The sequence below is a fragment of the Lissotriton vulgaris genome, chromosome 2_1 (genome assembly GCF_964263255.1).
Source record: "Lissotriton vulgaris chromosome 2_1, aLisVul1.2, whole genome shotgun sequence".
Lineage (NCBI taxonomy): Eukaryota > Metazoa > Chordata > Amphibia > Caudata > Salamandridae > Lissotriton > Lissotriton vulgaris.
In genome coordinates this window covers 1,551,541,578-1,551,556,122 of record NC_141687.1, presented here as the reverse complement: position 1 = coordinate 1,551,556,122, position 14,545 = coordinate 1,551,541,578, and the positions used below count along the sequence as shown (strand labels likewise).

At 44.5% G+C, this 14,545-nt stretch overlaps 1 protein-coding gene across 1 annotated transcript in view; it reads left to right on the top strand.

Moving 5' to 3' along the window:
• The window catches only part of LOC147732888 (TGF-beta receptor type-2-like), a 407,586-nt gene that overhangs the window by 332,178 nt on the left and 60,863 nt on the right, over positions 1–14,545 (top strand). The window contains exon 4 of the mRNA XM_086957433.1: positions 1,588–2,405. Coding sequence (XP_086813559.1) covers positions 1,588–2,405 — 818 coding nt within the window. The remainder of the gene's footprint in view (positions 1–1,587; positions 2,406–14,545) is intronic.

Genomic DNA, 14,545 nt, shown 5'->3' with positions numbered 1-14,545 from the left:
CATCAAAGCAGTGAATGACTAGCAACAGTTTTTTTCTGTTCTGGATAATACCTCCCGGGAATGTCACAGTGTGAGGAAATTATCAACCATTAACAGGGTTGGACTGTGGCTGAAAATAGGCCTTGGCACCAAAATAAAAGTGCCTCCCATTAGGGAATTAGATAGCTAAAACAAATTGGCCCATATTTGTAATGCGCGGCAGTTTTGGATTTGCAAATGCACGAGGCATAGTTATTTTGCATGCATTTGTTCTTTCTGCAGGCAATGTTTATTTTAATATCGGGAAAATCAACAGCAAACTGTCCAAAAACAGCCCACACAATGACCTGCCACACCAGCCATTCTGCTTCTGCCTGAATGCCCTACTGGCCAGCTTGACCCTGCCCACTGAATTACAGTGAAAAAGAAGATGTGCCCAATCCACTGACTGTACACCCATACCGCTCAGTGCGGGCGTGCGCACTCTCACCCAGGAACACCCATGTTTTATTTGTATAGCTCCAAGGGAAAGATCAGAAGAGTGTGAGGATCTAAGATGATCTAAGAGAATGCATGTTTTGGGTGAGGCGTTATTTGGAACTATTGCAAGAAAAAACAGGTGTAGCTCACCGTCACTGCTCACACTACATGCCGCGCTTGTACGCTACGCCTGGGGCATAAGCTCTGGATAAACTAACTACAGGGGAAGGAGTGTGTTAATTATCAAGGGAAATATTTATATTCTGCACTCAGTGAAGACTAAGAAAATGCAAAGATGTATTAATAAGTAACCTGACTATGGTATTATATTTAACCTACAACGTGCTGGAGGTGCATTGGGACTTGCACTCAGCATAAATGTAACGCGCAATTTCCCCCTTGAATGATGAGTTTTAACTGTGGTGAAGCATAAAGACTGTTTAGAAACCATAGTCAAGGGGATTCTGGGGAATGTGTGCTGTGGTGGGGAAGAAAGGCATGACTAGCGTTAGCTGAGATTTGCTCTTGCTTTCTTTTTAATTTAAAAAACTGGCCAATTGTAGCCACACTGATAAAGGTGGGGAAAACAGGACATTTAGAAGACGAGAGAAGCCAGAAGTCTGGCATTGATCCAAAAGCAGAGCAAGTGGCCGCTTCACTATCCAAGCTTACCTTAGCAGTCAAAAAGCACAATGTGTACCCTGAATGTTAGTCAAGGGAATAAGGATGCAAGATGTCAGCATTTCTGGTTTGATGATTTGGTTAGTCCGGCACCTTGAAGGAAAACTTGGCCCGTCTTGGTTCTGGCTCTTGCCCCAGATCTGCAAGTCAGAGCCGAGGCAGTTATCTGTCTTGAGAGTCTTTGGTTTGGCCAACTCTAAAATTGGTGCTTGAAAGAATCTTTATTCTTCTGATTTCTGATTCCTTTGATCAAGATTCTGATTCCTTCACCGACCAACACTGGAAATACAAATGTGGTTTTGCTATTAGAAATATGCAAGTCCTGCCTCTTGATGTTATCAACTTGTATTACAGAGCAAACATATTAGGAACACTGTGTTCCATAAAAAATAGGAAACAACTACTTGAAATCTTGCCTTAATAATTATATCCTTTTCCCTCATATAGGATACTCCATTCTTCAAAGCAAAGAGATCTTCCCCGTGGCTGCCATAAGTTTGCTCCCACCTCTTCTGATTGCAGTCTTGGTCACAGTGCTTTTTTATGTCTACCGTACCCAGCGGCAAAGGAAACGATCAAAGGAGTGGAGCAAGAAGCAAGCCCAGAGAAGTAATGCATTATCGAGGAATGCGAAAGCGGGTGACTATGGAGATAAACTGTCTGTGCTGATAGACGACAGCCACTCAGATATGAGCTCAACTTGTGCCAACAACATTAACCATAACACAGAGCTTCTGCCTATAGATTTGGATGAGAAGGTAGGCAAGGGCCGCTTCGCTGAGGTATGGCGGGCAAAATTGAACCACACTACACCGGGACAGTTTGAGACAGTAGCTGTCAAAATCTTCTCATGTGATGAATTCTCATCCTGGAAAAACGAAAGTCAGATTTTTGTAGACGCAAATTTCAAGCATGAAAACCTTTTGCAGTTCCTAACAGCAGAGGAGAGAGAGAACAGCCTGCGGAAGGAGTACTGGATCATCACAGCCTACTACAGCCGAGGCAACCTCAAGGATTACCTTTCTAACCACATCTTGACTTGGGTGGACTTACAAAAGATGGCGGGCTGCCTGGTGAATGGCGTGGCCCACCTCCACAGCGACAGCACCACCACTGGTGCTAACAAGATTGCCATAGCTCACCGCGACATCAAAAGTACCAATATCCTGGTCAAGAACGAGAAAGAATGCGTGCTCTGCGACTTTGGAATTGCGTTACGATTAGACCCTTCCCTAACAGTGGATGACTTTGCAAATAGTGGGCAGGTAAGATGCATGAGAACTATAAAATGTTTTTTTTAATTCAAGACTTAATAATAGAGCAAAGGATAAAGTTAAATTATATTGCTTATTACGTTTCTGTATATCTAAAAACTATTTTCCTGGTAGACGAATTGCATGTTTATCACATACATTTTAATAAAATAAAATAATAATTCAGCACATTTCTTTGAGATTTTAAATTTAATTTTTTTGAACCAACAATTGTGAAATTACTAATTTGTATTAAGATATTTTGTACTATTGAGGCTCGAGCAAAACATTTTGGGAAAGCTGCTTTTAGTGTCTTTTATTTTTAGTGTAGCACAGATTTACAGCTTTTTTGTCACTTTGACAGGAGAACTTTTTCAATGATCATTATTGTGAAGGGCAAATCACCTTGGCCTCTTTTCCTTCATATAGCTGTCAGCCAAATTCGCAACACGTTTCAATGATAATCACAATTTTTGTAGTTTTTATTTCATTGTCAGATAAGATTTTCATGCATATTGAGATCAGATTTAGACAGTTTCTTATGTTTATGTCGGATTAATTGAAAACATTTGAGGCCAAACCGATTGACTGTGGAGCACCTTTATGCCCCGTACATGGCAACATATTTGATATGCTGAGAGGGACGTTCACAGCACTGTGATGCACGCACGCATTAGACAACTCTAGCGGAATAATAAATCCCAAAAGAAGAGAAGGTGTGCATTTTTCAAACATGAAGATTTTCAAAGACAAAACACACAAGATTGAAGACCAACTTCAGCCATTGTTCTGCCACCCTTTATCACTTGTGGATGGATGGATGGGTTTTTATATAGCGCAATATCACCACCAGGTCTCAAAGCGCTTTGCATTGGGAACTCGTGCAGGTTTTTCCCTGTGAGATCGCCCCTACTTGGTATCCCCCAAGGTGAAAGCCAGGTAACCCGCCGCGGGGGCCGTTGTGGAGATTAAGCAAGCTATTGCCCAGGGTTGCAGAGTGTGAATCTGTGATTCGAGTAGGCACCGAAGCGAGAATTACCGAGTCTGTGGACATTTTGGGCTCAAGACCCTGCCACGTCGGGAATTGAACCCTGGTCCCGGGCCTGATCTCAGCGTCCGGGTCTGCCTCCTCTAACCAGTGAGCCACACTTCTCCACCTCATCAGCAAACAGACACGGCCAGTCACACACAGATTCGAAAAAACATCGCATTGTGGATCCTGCAACTGATGTTCAGCTGTACCAACTCCAAATGGAAAACGTACAGCTCACCATGGACTGAAAGAGCAAAATGAGCGCTGAAACAGCAGGAAGGCAACATATTCAGTGGCTACAAATACTGTAGGAAAAGCAAACAAATAAACAGAAATAGATACAAACCATCAGTACAAAATGGTAAATTTAGGTCTAAAGTAGAAAAACACCTTTACTTCAGTCACACACCTTTTGTAATTATTATTATTATTTGCCATTTGTAAAGCATGTCGCTACCCATCGAGGGCTTTGAATTGTATTCTTTTTTCGATCGGTAGCCAATGGTTATTGTTATGGTTCATGGTTATTGTTTAGCTAATCTGTAAGATTTCAGGACTTGTATTCAAGAACGTCAATTCGCCAAAATGCCAGGGGTGGTGGAAGTGACATCTCACACCCTTTGACCATCATTTTCACTCACACACTCATGCTTATACATACACACACACACTCACCCTTACACACTCTCTCTCTCTCTCTCTCAAACATACATTCACCCCTAGGCACGCACACAACATACATTTAAAGGCATTTTGTTTTATTTACCTCAACTGCCAGAGAAGGTCATATTCCTGCTAATTGTAATGAAGCATTATTCACCATCAGTGTAATAAAAACAATTGAGAGAAAACAAAGAGTTGAGCCCAACTGACGTCCATCAGCACCATCTGCCACTGTGTTCCTGGCACTGACTTTGGCACCTCTGAGGTCAGGGGTCGTGAAGGGAGAGCCAGGGGTGCAAGGGGAAAACCAGGAGTCGCAGCTGCAACCTCTCATGGCCCCGAAATGACGCACATGCTTGTATTCAAGCAAAGTATATAACATGCAGCTATATTGTCCTACCTTTTAATAGCAGAGTTAGCAATCATAGAGTGCACCTCCCTTTTAAGGCGGAAATGAATGTGCCTGGTACCGTCAATAATCCATCACTTTTAATTAGCTAAATTATCATGATTGAAGAGTTGGTTTGTTCACTCTTTGATCTGATTTGGAACTGTTCCACGGCATACAGCAGTTCACTAAGCCCGCCAGCGAAGCCACAGACATCGCACCTTCCCAGGAACTCTGCGACAAACTCAGCTCCTACTTCCATCTGAAAATCAAGGCCCTCTACGACAACTTCAGCGAATCAGCCCCGGTCACCAACAGCCCACCCACTGCCGCCTATAAACCTACCCTCATGATCTGGGACCCCTCCACCGTCAAACACATCACCGCAACCTTGAAGAAAACCCACTCAGGAGCCCCAACGGACTCCTGCCCACTGCACATATTCCACAGAGCATCCGCCATCATCGCACCCGAACTAGGGCGGACCATCAACGCCTCCTTCAGGTCCGGAATCTGCCCTGACGACTGGAAGCAGGCAGAGGTAAAACCACTACTCAAGAAACCAACAGCTGACCCTACAGACCTGAAGAACTACCGGCCCATCTCTCTCCTCCCCTTTGTGGTGAAAGTCACTGAGAGACTCGTAAACGCCCAGCTAACCGTCTTCATCAAAGAAAACTCCATCCTAGACACATCCCAGTCGGGATTCGGCAGCAACCACAGCACCAAGACCGCCCTCCTCGCTGCCACCAACGATATCCACCTTCTACTCGACTAGGGTTACACCGCTGCCCTCATCCTTCTAGACCTATCCCCAGCCTTCGACACTGTCTCACATCGCAGCCAGACTTCAAGACGCAGGTATACAAGGAACCGCCATCAACTGGATCCAATCCTTCCTTCCTGGGAGAACCCAGAAGATCAGACTCCCTTCCTTCCTCTCCAAACCCACCAAGATCAACTGTGGAGTAACCCAGGGATCATCACTCAGCCCCACGCTCTTCCACATCTACATGGCCCTCCTCACCCCCACCGTTAGACAGCACAGACTCAGCATTGTATCCTACGCCGCCGACACCCAGCTCATCCTCTCACTCACAAATAACCCCGAAGACACCAGACTCTGCTTTCAGCAAGGAATGAAGAACGTGGCAGCATGGATGAAAGACAGCTGATTGAAGCTCAACTCAGAGAAGACCGAGTTTCTCATCCTCTGATCCTGCACCTCCGCCTGGGACAACACTTGACCACGTATGAAACCTCTGCATCATCCTTGGCTCCTCCCTCTCCATGAACCTCCAGATCAACGCCGTGGCCTCTACTAACTTCAACTGCCTGTGCATCCTCCGCAAGACCTTCGAATGGATTCCCCCCCCCCCGACTGCAGAAGGACCGTCACCCACACACTCATTACCAGCAGACTGGACTACGGCAACGCCCTCTATGCTGGACAAAACAAGACTCAACTACACAAACTTCAAACGATTCAGAACGCCGCAGCCAGACTCCTCCTCGGAACACCACGTCACGAACACATGACCCAACGCCTACGAGGTCTCCGCTGGCTCCCTGTCGAGAAGAGAGTCACTTTCAAGCTCCTCACCCATGCCTACAAATCCCTCAATAACAGCGGACCCAAATACCTCAACGAGAGAGTATCTTTCCACGTATCCAAGAGGAACCTCCACTCCGCCGACCTTGCCCTGGCGGAGGTCCCCCGCATCCGCAGAAGCAGAACAGGCAGGAGAGCCTTCTCCTACATCGCAGCCAAGACCGGGAACAAGCTCACTGTTAACATCAGACGCTCTCCTACCCTGCACTCATTCAGAAGGGACCTCAAAACCTGGCTCTTCAACTGACCTGGAACCATCCCCTCCCTCGCCCCCCCTTGTCCCTTGAGACCCTCAAGGGTGAGTAGCGCGCTTTACAAACCCTTGATTGATTGATTGATTTGGTCTTGATGTTTTGTACTACTAGGTGGCTTGAAAGTCCATCCGATTTACTGGTGTCTGCACAGTTTGACAGTTTTTCCAACTCATAGGATGTCTGTTAAAAATTGTTTTATTGCAGTGTCAAACTATGCCCTGGGTGGTTTGTTTTCTGTCTTATTGTGATCAGTGTTTTATGGCTGGTTTTACATCTGTTTTTGCTGTATGTTATCTGGTAAACTTCCCATTTTTCTAAATTTTTGGTTGCTCGTATTTCTAAAACCTTTTTATTTAAAAGATTACTTTTACTAATCAGTTTCCAATCGACTTCACCATCTAGTTTGTTGAATGAACAGAAACGCCAATGACAGCCCTCTCAAGTCCAGCAAACAGTGTTTAATTTTAGGGGGAAAAAATGTAAATGCATGAGCATAAATGGAAGGCTTTCCAAATGTGAAGTCCTGGTCCCCCCTCATGCCTCTCTCTTCCACTACATTGCATTGCCTGCCTCTTTCTCTCACTCTTGCAGGTTATTTTTCATCGCCACTTTATCCATTTATCACTGTTTCTCTGTCTTTCTCTTTCTGCCTCTTTCTTCCTTTTCGGTCTTTCTCTCTCTTGCTCTGATGAAAAATGAATCCAGTAATGATTGGAGGTGCCTAACACGTGCAACCACCACCACAAATTAGGCATTAGGCATGGCACAGAGGGTAGACTGCACCGAAAGGGTCATTGCCCTCATGGGACACTCCACAGAATGGGCAGTGCAATGAAGGGAATGGCACTGAGGAGACACTGTACAGGTGTGGCACTATACTGAGGGCCATGTGCTCTAAAGGGGCATTAAGCCTATAAAGACACTGTACTTGGGTTTGCAATGAGCATGTGTTTCACTGAACTGACACTGCACTGAAGGGACACAGAACTGAGTGCACATCGCGGCTAAGAATGGACATGCTCAGTCAAGGAAACTACATAGTTTATTACTTTCATCTTTGTTGCACAATGGAGTGTTTCACTCGTTCCTGAAGAAAATGGCTGTCTTTCCTATGTTCTGATGTTGGTAAGAACTCTGCACATTGGAGAACTATCAATAGAGGGCACTCTCCTGACATGTCTCTGTGAAGATGTTTTGAGGAGGTGGCCATCCCTCTTTGCTAGTGCTGAGAAACTATTATAAATCTCTGACATCCCAGATTCTTTCTTCAACCGTATCGTGCTTAGTTCTCGTACTCCCATATTGAGAAGTTTCCAACGAAGAGTATGGAGACAGCATACAGTACCACGCACCACCAACATCCTTTGTCCCTAAAACGTCATAGCTCACTTCCCTAAGCCGAACACATCCAAAAGTCCTCTGAGGAGGAGCACTGTTCTCTTGTAGAAACGAGCAATGATTACTGATTTTCTGATTCATGGACAAAGCAAGTTCTTCTGAAAGATTTTTTGGGCTCCCCATAAGGGACATTTAGAAATCAGTGAAGACCCCTCTGGTAACCCACTCTGAAATAAGTGGAGCTCTCCTTGCCTTTGTCAAGGTGCGCTGGAGATGTGGTCCTCCTTAGACATCAGTAATCGAGTAAACCTTTTTGTGAGTGCCCTATCCACAATCGCAGAGATGTTGTGACATCGTATTGTTGTGCACTGACACAGGCAGTAACAGTAGTATTTTCCCTGTGGTGGCCAAGAGCCATACTCTCAAGGATCTGAAAAACACACGCTTGTTTGGCAAGATAGCTTGTGCCAGAAGGTTTCAGGGCTTAGCCTGCAGCATTAAGGGTTCATCATCATGTGAGATCTATAGAGCAGCAGCTTGTTCTTCTGCTCATGTTCTCTGCTTATCATGATTGTATTGACACGTATATAAAGACACAAGACTAGCTTCAGTGAACAATATAACATACTTTTGCTCAAGCATGCTTCCTGCAAGCTACCCTAAGCAGCTGGACACTGCTTGGTACTGAGTTCAAAGGAGTGACAGAACAACTACCTACTTAAATACTAGCAGAACCTGCACGTGCAAGTAATAGTTCTCTCTGACCAATCACCATCAGGCTCAGCATCAACTCTGATTGGTCAAGTTTTTTTCCGAATGGAAACTCCGAAACTGTGTAGCATATTCTAAAGTAATGGGAGCTATCTAGGAAACATAGGCAAGATCACACAGTAAGCAACAATGTTTCCTTGAGGTGACATTCATGAACAAGCATTTGCAATGCTGTAGGTCTTGCATTTATGAGAGTTTGAGCTATTGGCATTGTAAATGACACAGCTTTTGAATTATGTGTTGTTTTTAAAACAGATAAAAAAAGGTATTCTCATTTACAATGCCAATAGCTTAAACTCTCACAAATGCAAGACCTATTGCATTGCAAATGCATTAGGCACCTGTGCTACAAAGATTAAAACAAAAGCATTATGAGAGACATAGCTATTTGAGACAAAGGGCTTGGAGGCTGTAATTAAAGCCTACAGAGTAACAAAACTGATAACAGGGGGTGTCCTGATGGGAGGTTACAAAAGAAGACACGTCTACTGACAAATGAAAAGCCACAGTTTACAGTGGACAATGACACAAGCCAATGAAAAATATGGGCGGAGAGTGGGGTGGAGCTTCAAGTCCATACCTGAATAAAGCATGCCTCGCAGAGCAGGCGCTGCCCAGGCTCGACCTAAAAATGGAGGGAATCTGACAGAAACACTGTGGAGGCTTTTTAACCCCTTAAGTGCTTCGAACGTTTGGCAGCCGACGGCACCACTACCTCGGGAGTGCTGCCGTCGGCCGTTGAACGTTCCAACTGCACCTGCGCAATGGAATGTCCAGCACTGTAGCTGGACGTTCCATAGCTGCTAAGGTGTTAATTGCATCTCACTCAAATCAATGATGCAATCATCATCAAAACAAATGCCATGTAGAACGCTTTTCAAGCAATGAAGTATAATGTAAGTTATATACAGACAAAAAGACACTGTCAAAAATAATGTGCATTCCATGAGAGATGGTGTAGAAATAAAAACTTTATGTAAAATGTGCTGTTGCAGCAGTGTTGCTGTGGAAATCAGGGCTCTCAAAAGCAGTAGTAAACGTAATTAGTTTAGTGTTTCCCAGTGGCGAGGTCCATCTCCTCTTTGTCATCCATCCAGCCATTCTCCCCCGTCCCACATGATCACATTGGTGGACATCTATGTCCCTACCCCCCTGCCGTTGGCTCACCTTTGCTATTACCTCACTTTGGCCATTATATCGACTTGCCATGCGGTAATGGTCCTGTCAATGTAATGCTTCTGACAAGATGCTGGTTTCCAGGGAATTGCTTGGCGAGGTGATAGGGTGAAACCTTGGAGCTCCTGAAGGTCCATTGTTCCCTTTCTTCCACTGCACACGCACTCATTACTTATCTTTGATGCACGACAACATGCATCTTCAAAACACCACAACTACCTATATGCCTCTAGGAAGGTTTATACTTGGCCTTTTATGCACTTCTCTATTCAAAAACCTGGAACTATGAAAACATGCCTTTGAAGTGTTATGGATATTTCTGCAAGGCAGCCAACTTGCCAGAGTCTCACATTAAATTATGAACTAAGAACCTGTTATATCTAAAGTTTTCGCCCTGACACGTCCACCAACATAATGGTCAGTAGTAAGTGCCTTCAGAAAAGAATCCTTGGTTAGGCATGTCAAGTAGGGTACTCGGGAAGCATTGGTGAGGCACATTAGAGAGACCAGTCACTGTCCCTGCGCAATACATGCGGAATGTATGGACTAGGTAGTTAATTTGTTCACCAGTGCAATCAAATAGCTTTTCTGAGTGATTCATCTTTATATTTTGACATAACTTCCCATCTTGTTTCTCCATGCAGGCCCCTGATGCCTCTCCTATTCACTCGCTGCTTCTCTCTTCTTCATCTATGTTTTGTTTTGTCGTATTTATTTTCTTTTTCTCACACCCTTTACTATCACTTTCTATCTTTAGATTTAAAATCATTCACCTAGGTCAATTTTTCCAAGATCAGCACATATTCGTGCAGCCCGCGAATAAACCACAGCTCATCTCTTTCTGTGAGGAGCCACAGCCTGTCTTAGCAAGTATTGGCAAAGCTAATAGGTCTCACCTATGCAAGAGCTATTGACTTTGTCCATATGTTTTAGTTATGTTGCACACCAGCGTGGCTGCTGTTCAGCATGGCTAAAAGTTAGTCGGGTAAAGGGGAGTGGCATGGAGTATCGTATAGTGGAGTAGAATGGAGTTATATGGAGTGGCACAGAGGTGTAGAGTAGATTTGAGTAGTGTGGAGTGGTGTGGAGTGGAGTGGAGTGGAGTGAAGTGGAGTGGTGTGGAGTGTAGTAAAGGGAATAGAGTGTTGTAGTGGAAGGGCGTAGTGTGGAGTAGAGTTGAGTGGCGTATAATGTCAGACTGAAATAGAGTGTCGTGGAGTGGCTAGAGTGCTACAGAGTATTTGTGGAGTGGCATCGAGTGTCACAGGGTGGTCTAGAGTACAGTGTAGTGGCGTAGAGTGTGTTGGGTAGAGTGCTGTAGAGTAAAGTGGCTTAGATCAGAGTAGATTGTCGTAGAGTGGAGTGACAGAGTGGAGTAGTGTAGGAGAGTGGAATGGTATAGGGTGTTGTAGACTCGAGTAGCGTAGAGGGGAGTGTCATAAAGTGGAGTAGTCTATTGTAGAATATAGTAGAGTAAAGTAGCATGTAGTGACAGAGGGAGTTGTGTAGAGCGTCCCAGAGTGGAGTGGTGTTGTAGAGTGGCGTAGAGTAGAGTGTTGTAGAGTGGAGTAGAGGCTCATGGAATAGAAGGTCATGGTTTGGAGAAGAGTTTAATGGAGTAGAACATCATGGAGTGGAGTATCATAGAGTGAATTAGAGTGGCCTAGAGTGTAGTGGCGTAAAGTACAGTGTGTACAGTGTAGAATGGCGTAGAGTGCAGTGGCATTGAGTGCTTTAGTTTTGAATAAAGTGGTATAGAGTGCAGTGAGGTAGAGTAGAGTGATGAAGAGTAGAGTGCACTGGCATAACAGATTGTTTCAGAGTAGAGTGAAGTGGTGTAGAGTGGAGTGGTTCATGGTAAAATGGAGTGGCAGGGTAGAGTGCACAGGTCTAAAGTAGAGTGGTGTAGCTTTCAATGGTATGGCGTGTAATGGCAGAGAGTACAGTAGTGTGGCACCGAGTTGAGTGGTGCAGAGTATAGTGCAAAGGCACAGAGTAGAGTTGGCCAGAGTACAGTAGTGCCGAGTAGAAGAGAGTGGCATAGAGTTCGGCGATGTAGAGCGCAATTGTGTAGAGTGGCGTAGGGTGCAGTGATGAAGAGTAGAGTTGAGTTGTTTAGGCTGAACTGGTATATAGTGCAGTGTCAACGAGTGCAGTAGTGCATAGTAGAGAGAGATAGAGTGCACTGGCATAGAGTAGAGTGGTGCAGAGTAAAGTAGAGAGGCATAGATTGAAGTGGCATAGAGTGTCGCACCAGATGGCAAAAGTGCCAAAGCCGGCCCTAGTGGTAGGCCATTGTTGTTTCAGTGGAACATGTTTACCTATTTCATTGTTGACAATACCCGCATCCAACAAATAGTATAAAAACTATGTTTTTACATAGGCAGGAGGTTTAAGGCTGTAGTGTAAATAATGTAGCGGGTTTCTGGACTCCTGTCAGGAAAGCAGTAATCTGTGTCATCTAGATTTTTATTGCAAGGTGTTAATGCATTTGATGCACACAGCCATGGCCCGTGCAGGGAAGAGCGGTGGGGCTGGGTTGGGGGGAGGGGGCGGTGGATTTTGACAGACAAGGGAAAATTTATAGTTCATTTAATTTTCCCTTGTGGCCGTCTGTCTAATCCCCCTCAACCCAGCCCCACCTCTCCAATGCTCTTACCTGCATGAGCCGCGGCTGTTTGCATATACTGAGGGCCAGATGCATCAAGCATCCATTTAGCGATTCCTTATTAGCGAAAAATAAGGAATCGCTAATAAGGAATAGCAAAATGGAATGCATCAAGCAATCACTATAAAAATAGCGATTCCTTAGAATTCCTTAATTGCGACTCGCAAATTGCGAGTCGCAATTAATGAATACCTCCCCATTAATTCCTATGGGCCTAGAGGCCCATAGGAATGAATGGGATCGCAATCTCAATTAGCGAATCGCAATTAGCGATTCGCAAATTGAGATTGCGAGTTCAAGGGTGCAGGGGTGTCCAAAGGACACCCTGTTACACCCCTGAATGTGATCTGTACACATATGTTGCGCACACACATGCCCTTATGGCATGTGTGTGCGCAACATGAAACTTTGAAAAATGCACAAAAGTGCATTTTTCAAAGTTTTTGCAAATTACCATGAAGTTGTACTTCGTGGTAATTTGCGTGCCCTATTAGCGAATTCGCTATTTTTGATACTTTCATGCATTGCATTTAAGGAAGCTCAATTTGAGATTCCTTAAATGCAAACAATCGCAATTTAGCGAATTCTCTATTTGCGATTTTTGCATTTGGGATGATGCATCCCAAATGCAAAAATTGCACTCGCAAAGGGCCAGATTCTGAGAATTTGGCCCTTTTGCGAGCGCATTTCGCTTGATGCATCTGGCCCTGAGTCTCTTTCTAATTGAGTGTAATTGTGGCTTGCCAATGCTTGTTATTACAAGGGTCCGGTACACGGACCCACTGACTGTAAACAGAGAGGTCATGTTTAGTAATTGTTTTGTTTGCGCACCTCCTCCATGCAGGCTATTTTAAGGGTTATGTTACAGCTTTGTAAACTGAGCATAGACTAGAAATGAACAGGCTCCCTGGGGAGAGTAATCTGCATTCCTCTTGCTTTTCTATAAACGCTCTCACTTTGAAGTCACAGAAAGAAAAGTAAATTCCAAGCTCCCTTGATGGAGCCTGACATGTGAGCTTAGATTTTAAATGCATGGCAAATGTGAGCAGATAAGGCCAGTTTACAGAAAGTGAGATCTTGGAAGGACACAGTAAAGAAGGTTTGGGCAGGGGAAAGGACGAACTGAAGCTGGACAGCCTAAAACAAGTAGAGTCAGCAAATAGACAGCAAGCAAATGTGAGTTACAAACTACAAAGTCAATGGAAAGCAATTGGCAGAAGACATCCTCAGACAAGATTTCTGAATGTCTCCAAGATGTCTACAGCAAACTGAACACCTGTGCTGTACGGTAGGCTTCGAACTAAAAAGTGATGCGCCCAACTGGGGCCTGAAACCACTGCAATGCCCCGTTGCAAGAGTAAACCAACCCACTTTTATTTTTTCGCCATCAACTGCTTGGCCAACTCAGAAGCCTTGACACCGGGTGCAGAACAATGTGCTTATTACATTCTCAGGTTTTGCTCATGTAGTGCATCTGATAGAGAACGCCGAAGCCAGTCACACGCTGTTTATGATTCTTTCTTAATTAATTTGGAATGCAGTTCAGGCTGGGCTGTATCTATTGGGGCAGAGCCAAGTCCGATAGGCATGTGGCGGGTTTTGGCTAAAGTGGCACTGTCGGCAAAAAACATTTGATCAGAATGTGGTTTTTGTAAATACCAGTGGCTGAGATTAATTCAAGCATTCCACCCAGAGGTGTAACACAAGCCCCGCAGCCCCCACATGCAGGGGTGCCCCCAGACTCCTCCATTACATAGGGGGCCATTCTGTTAATTCTTTTGTATGACAATGAGATGAAATGGAAAAACAATTAATAGCAGCTCTTTGCAGGTTTGGAGCCACTTGAACTCATTTATTAAAATAAACAAAACAACATTTTGGTACTTTCTGTTTCAGAAAACTTTGGTCTGGGTGTGGGAGTAGGCCCTTGGCAGAGTGGGTGGCCACCTCATGAAAATATTATTTTCCAAAGAAATCTGTTGGTGTTCTGATTACAGTCAATGGAGAAGGTAGTTGTTTGTGCTTCACTCCTTGCTCTCTTCACTCTGACCTCTGTGTCACCATCTTTCCTTCTTTTTTCCTGCATCTCCCCTTTTCTCAATTCTATTCCTCCCCTTTCTCCATTTCCTTCTATCAGGTTATCGCAATCCCTTTAGTTCTTTCCTCTTTGCCTTCCATTTCTCGGCCACGTCTCTCTCTCCCTATTCAATAGTACTCATCCACTTTCTTCTGTGAATTCTTTTCTATTT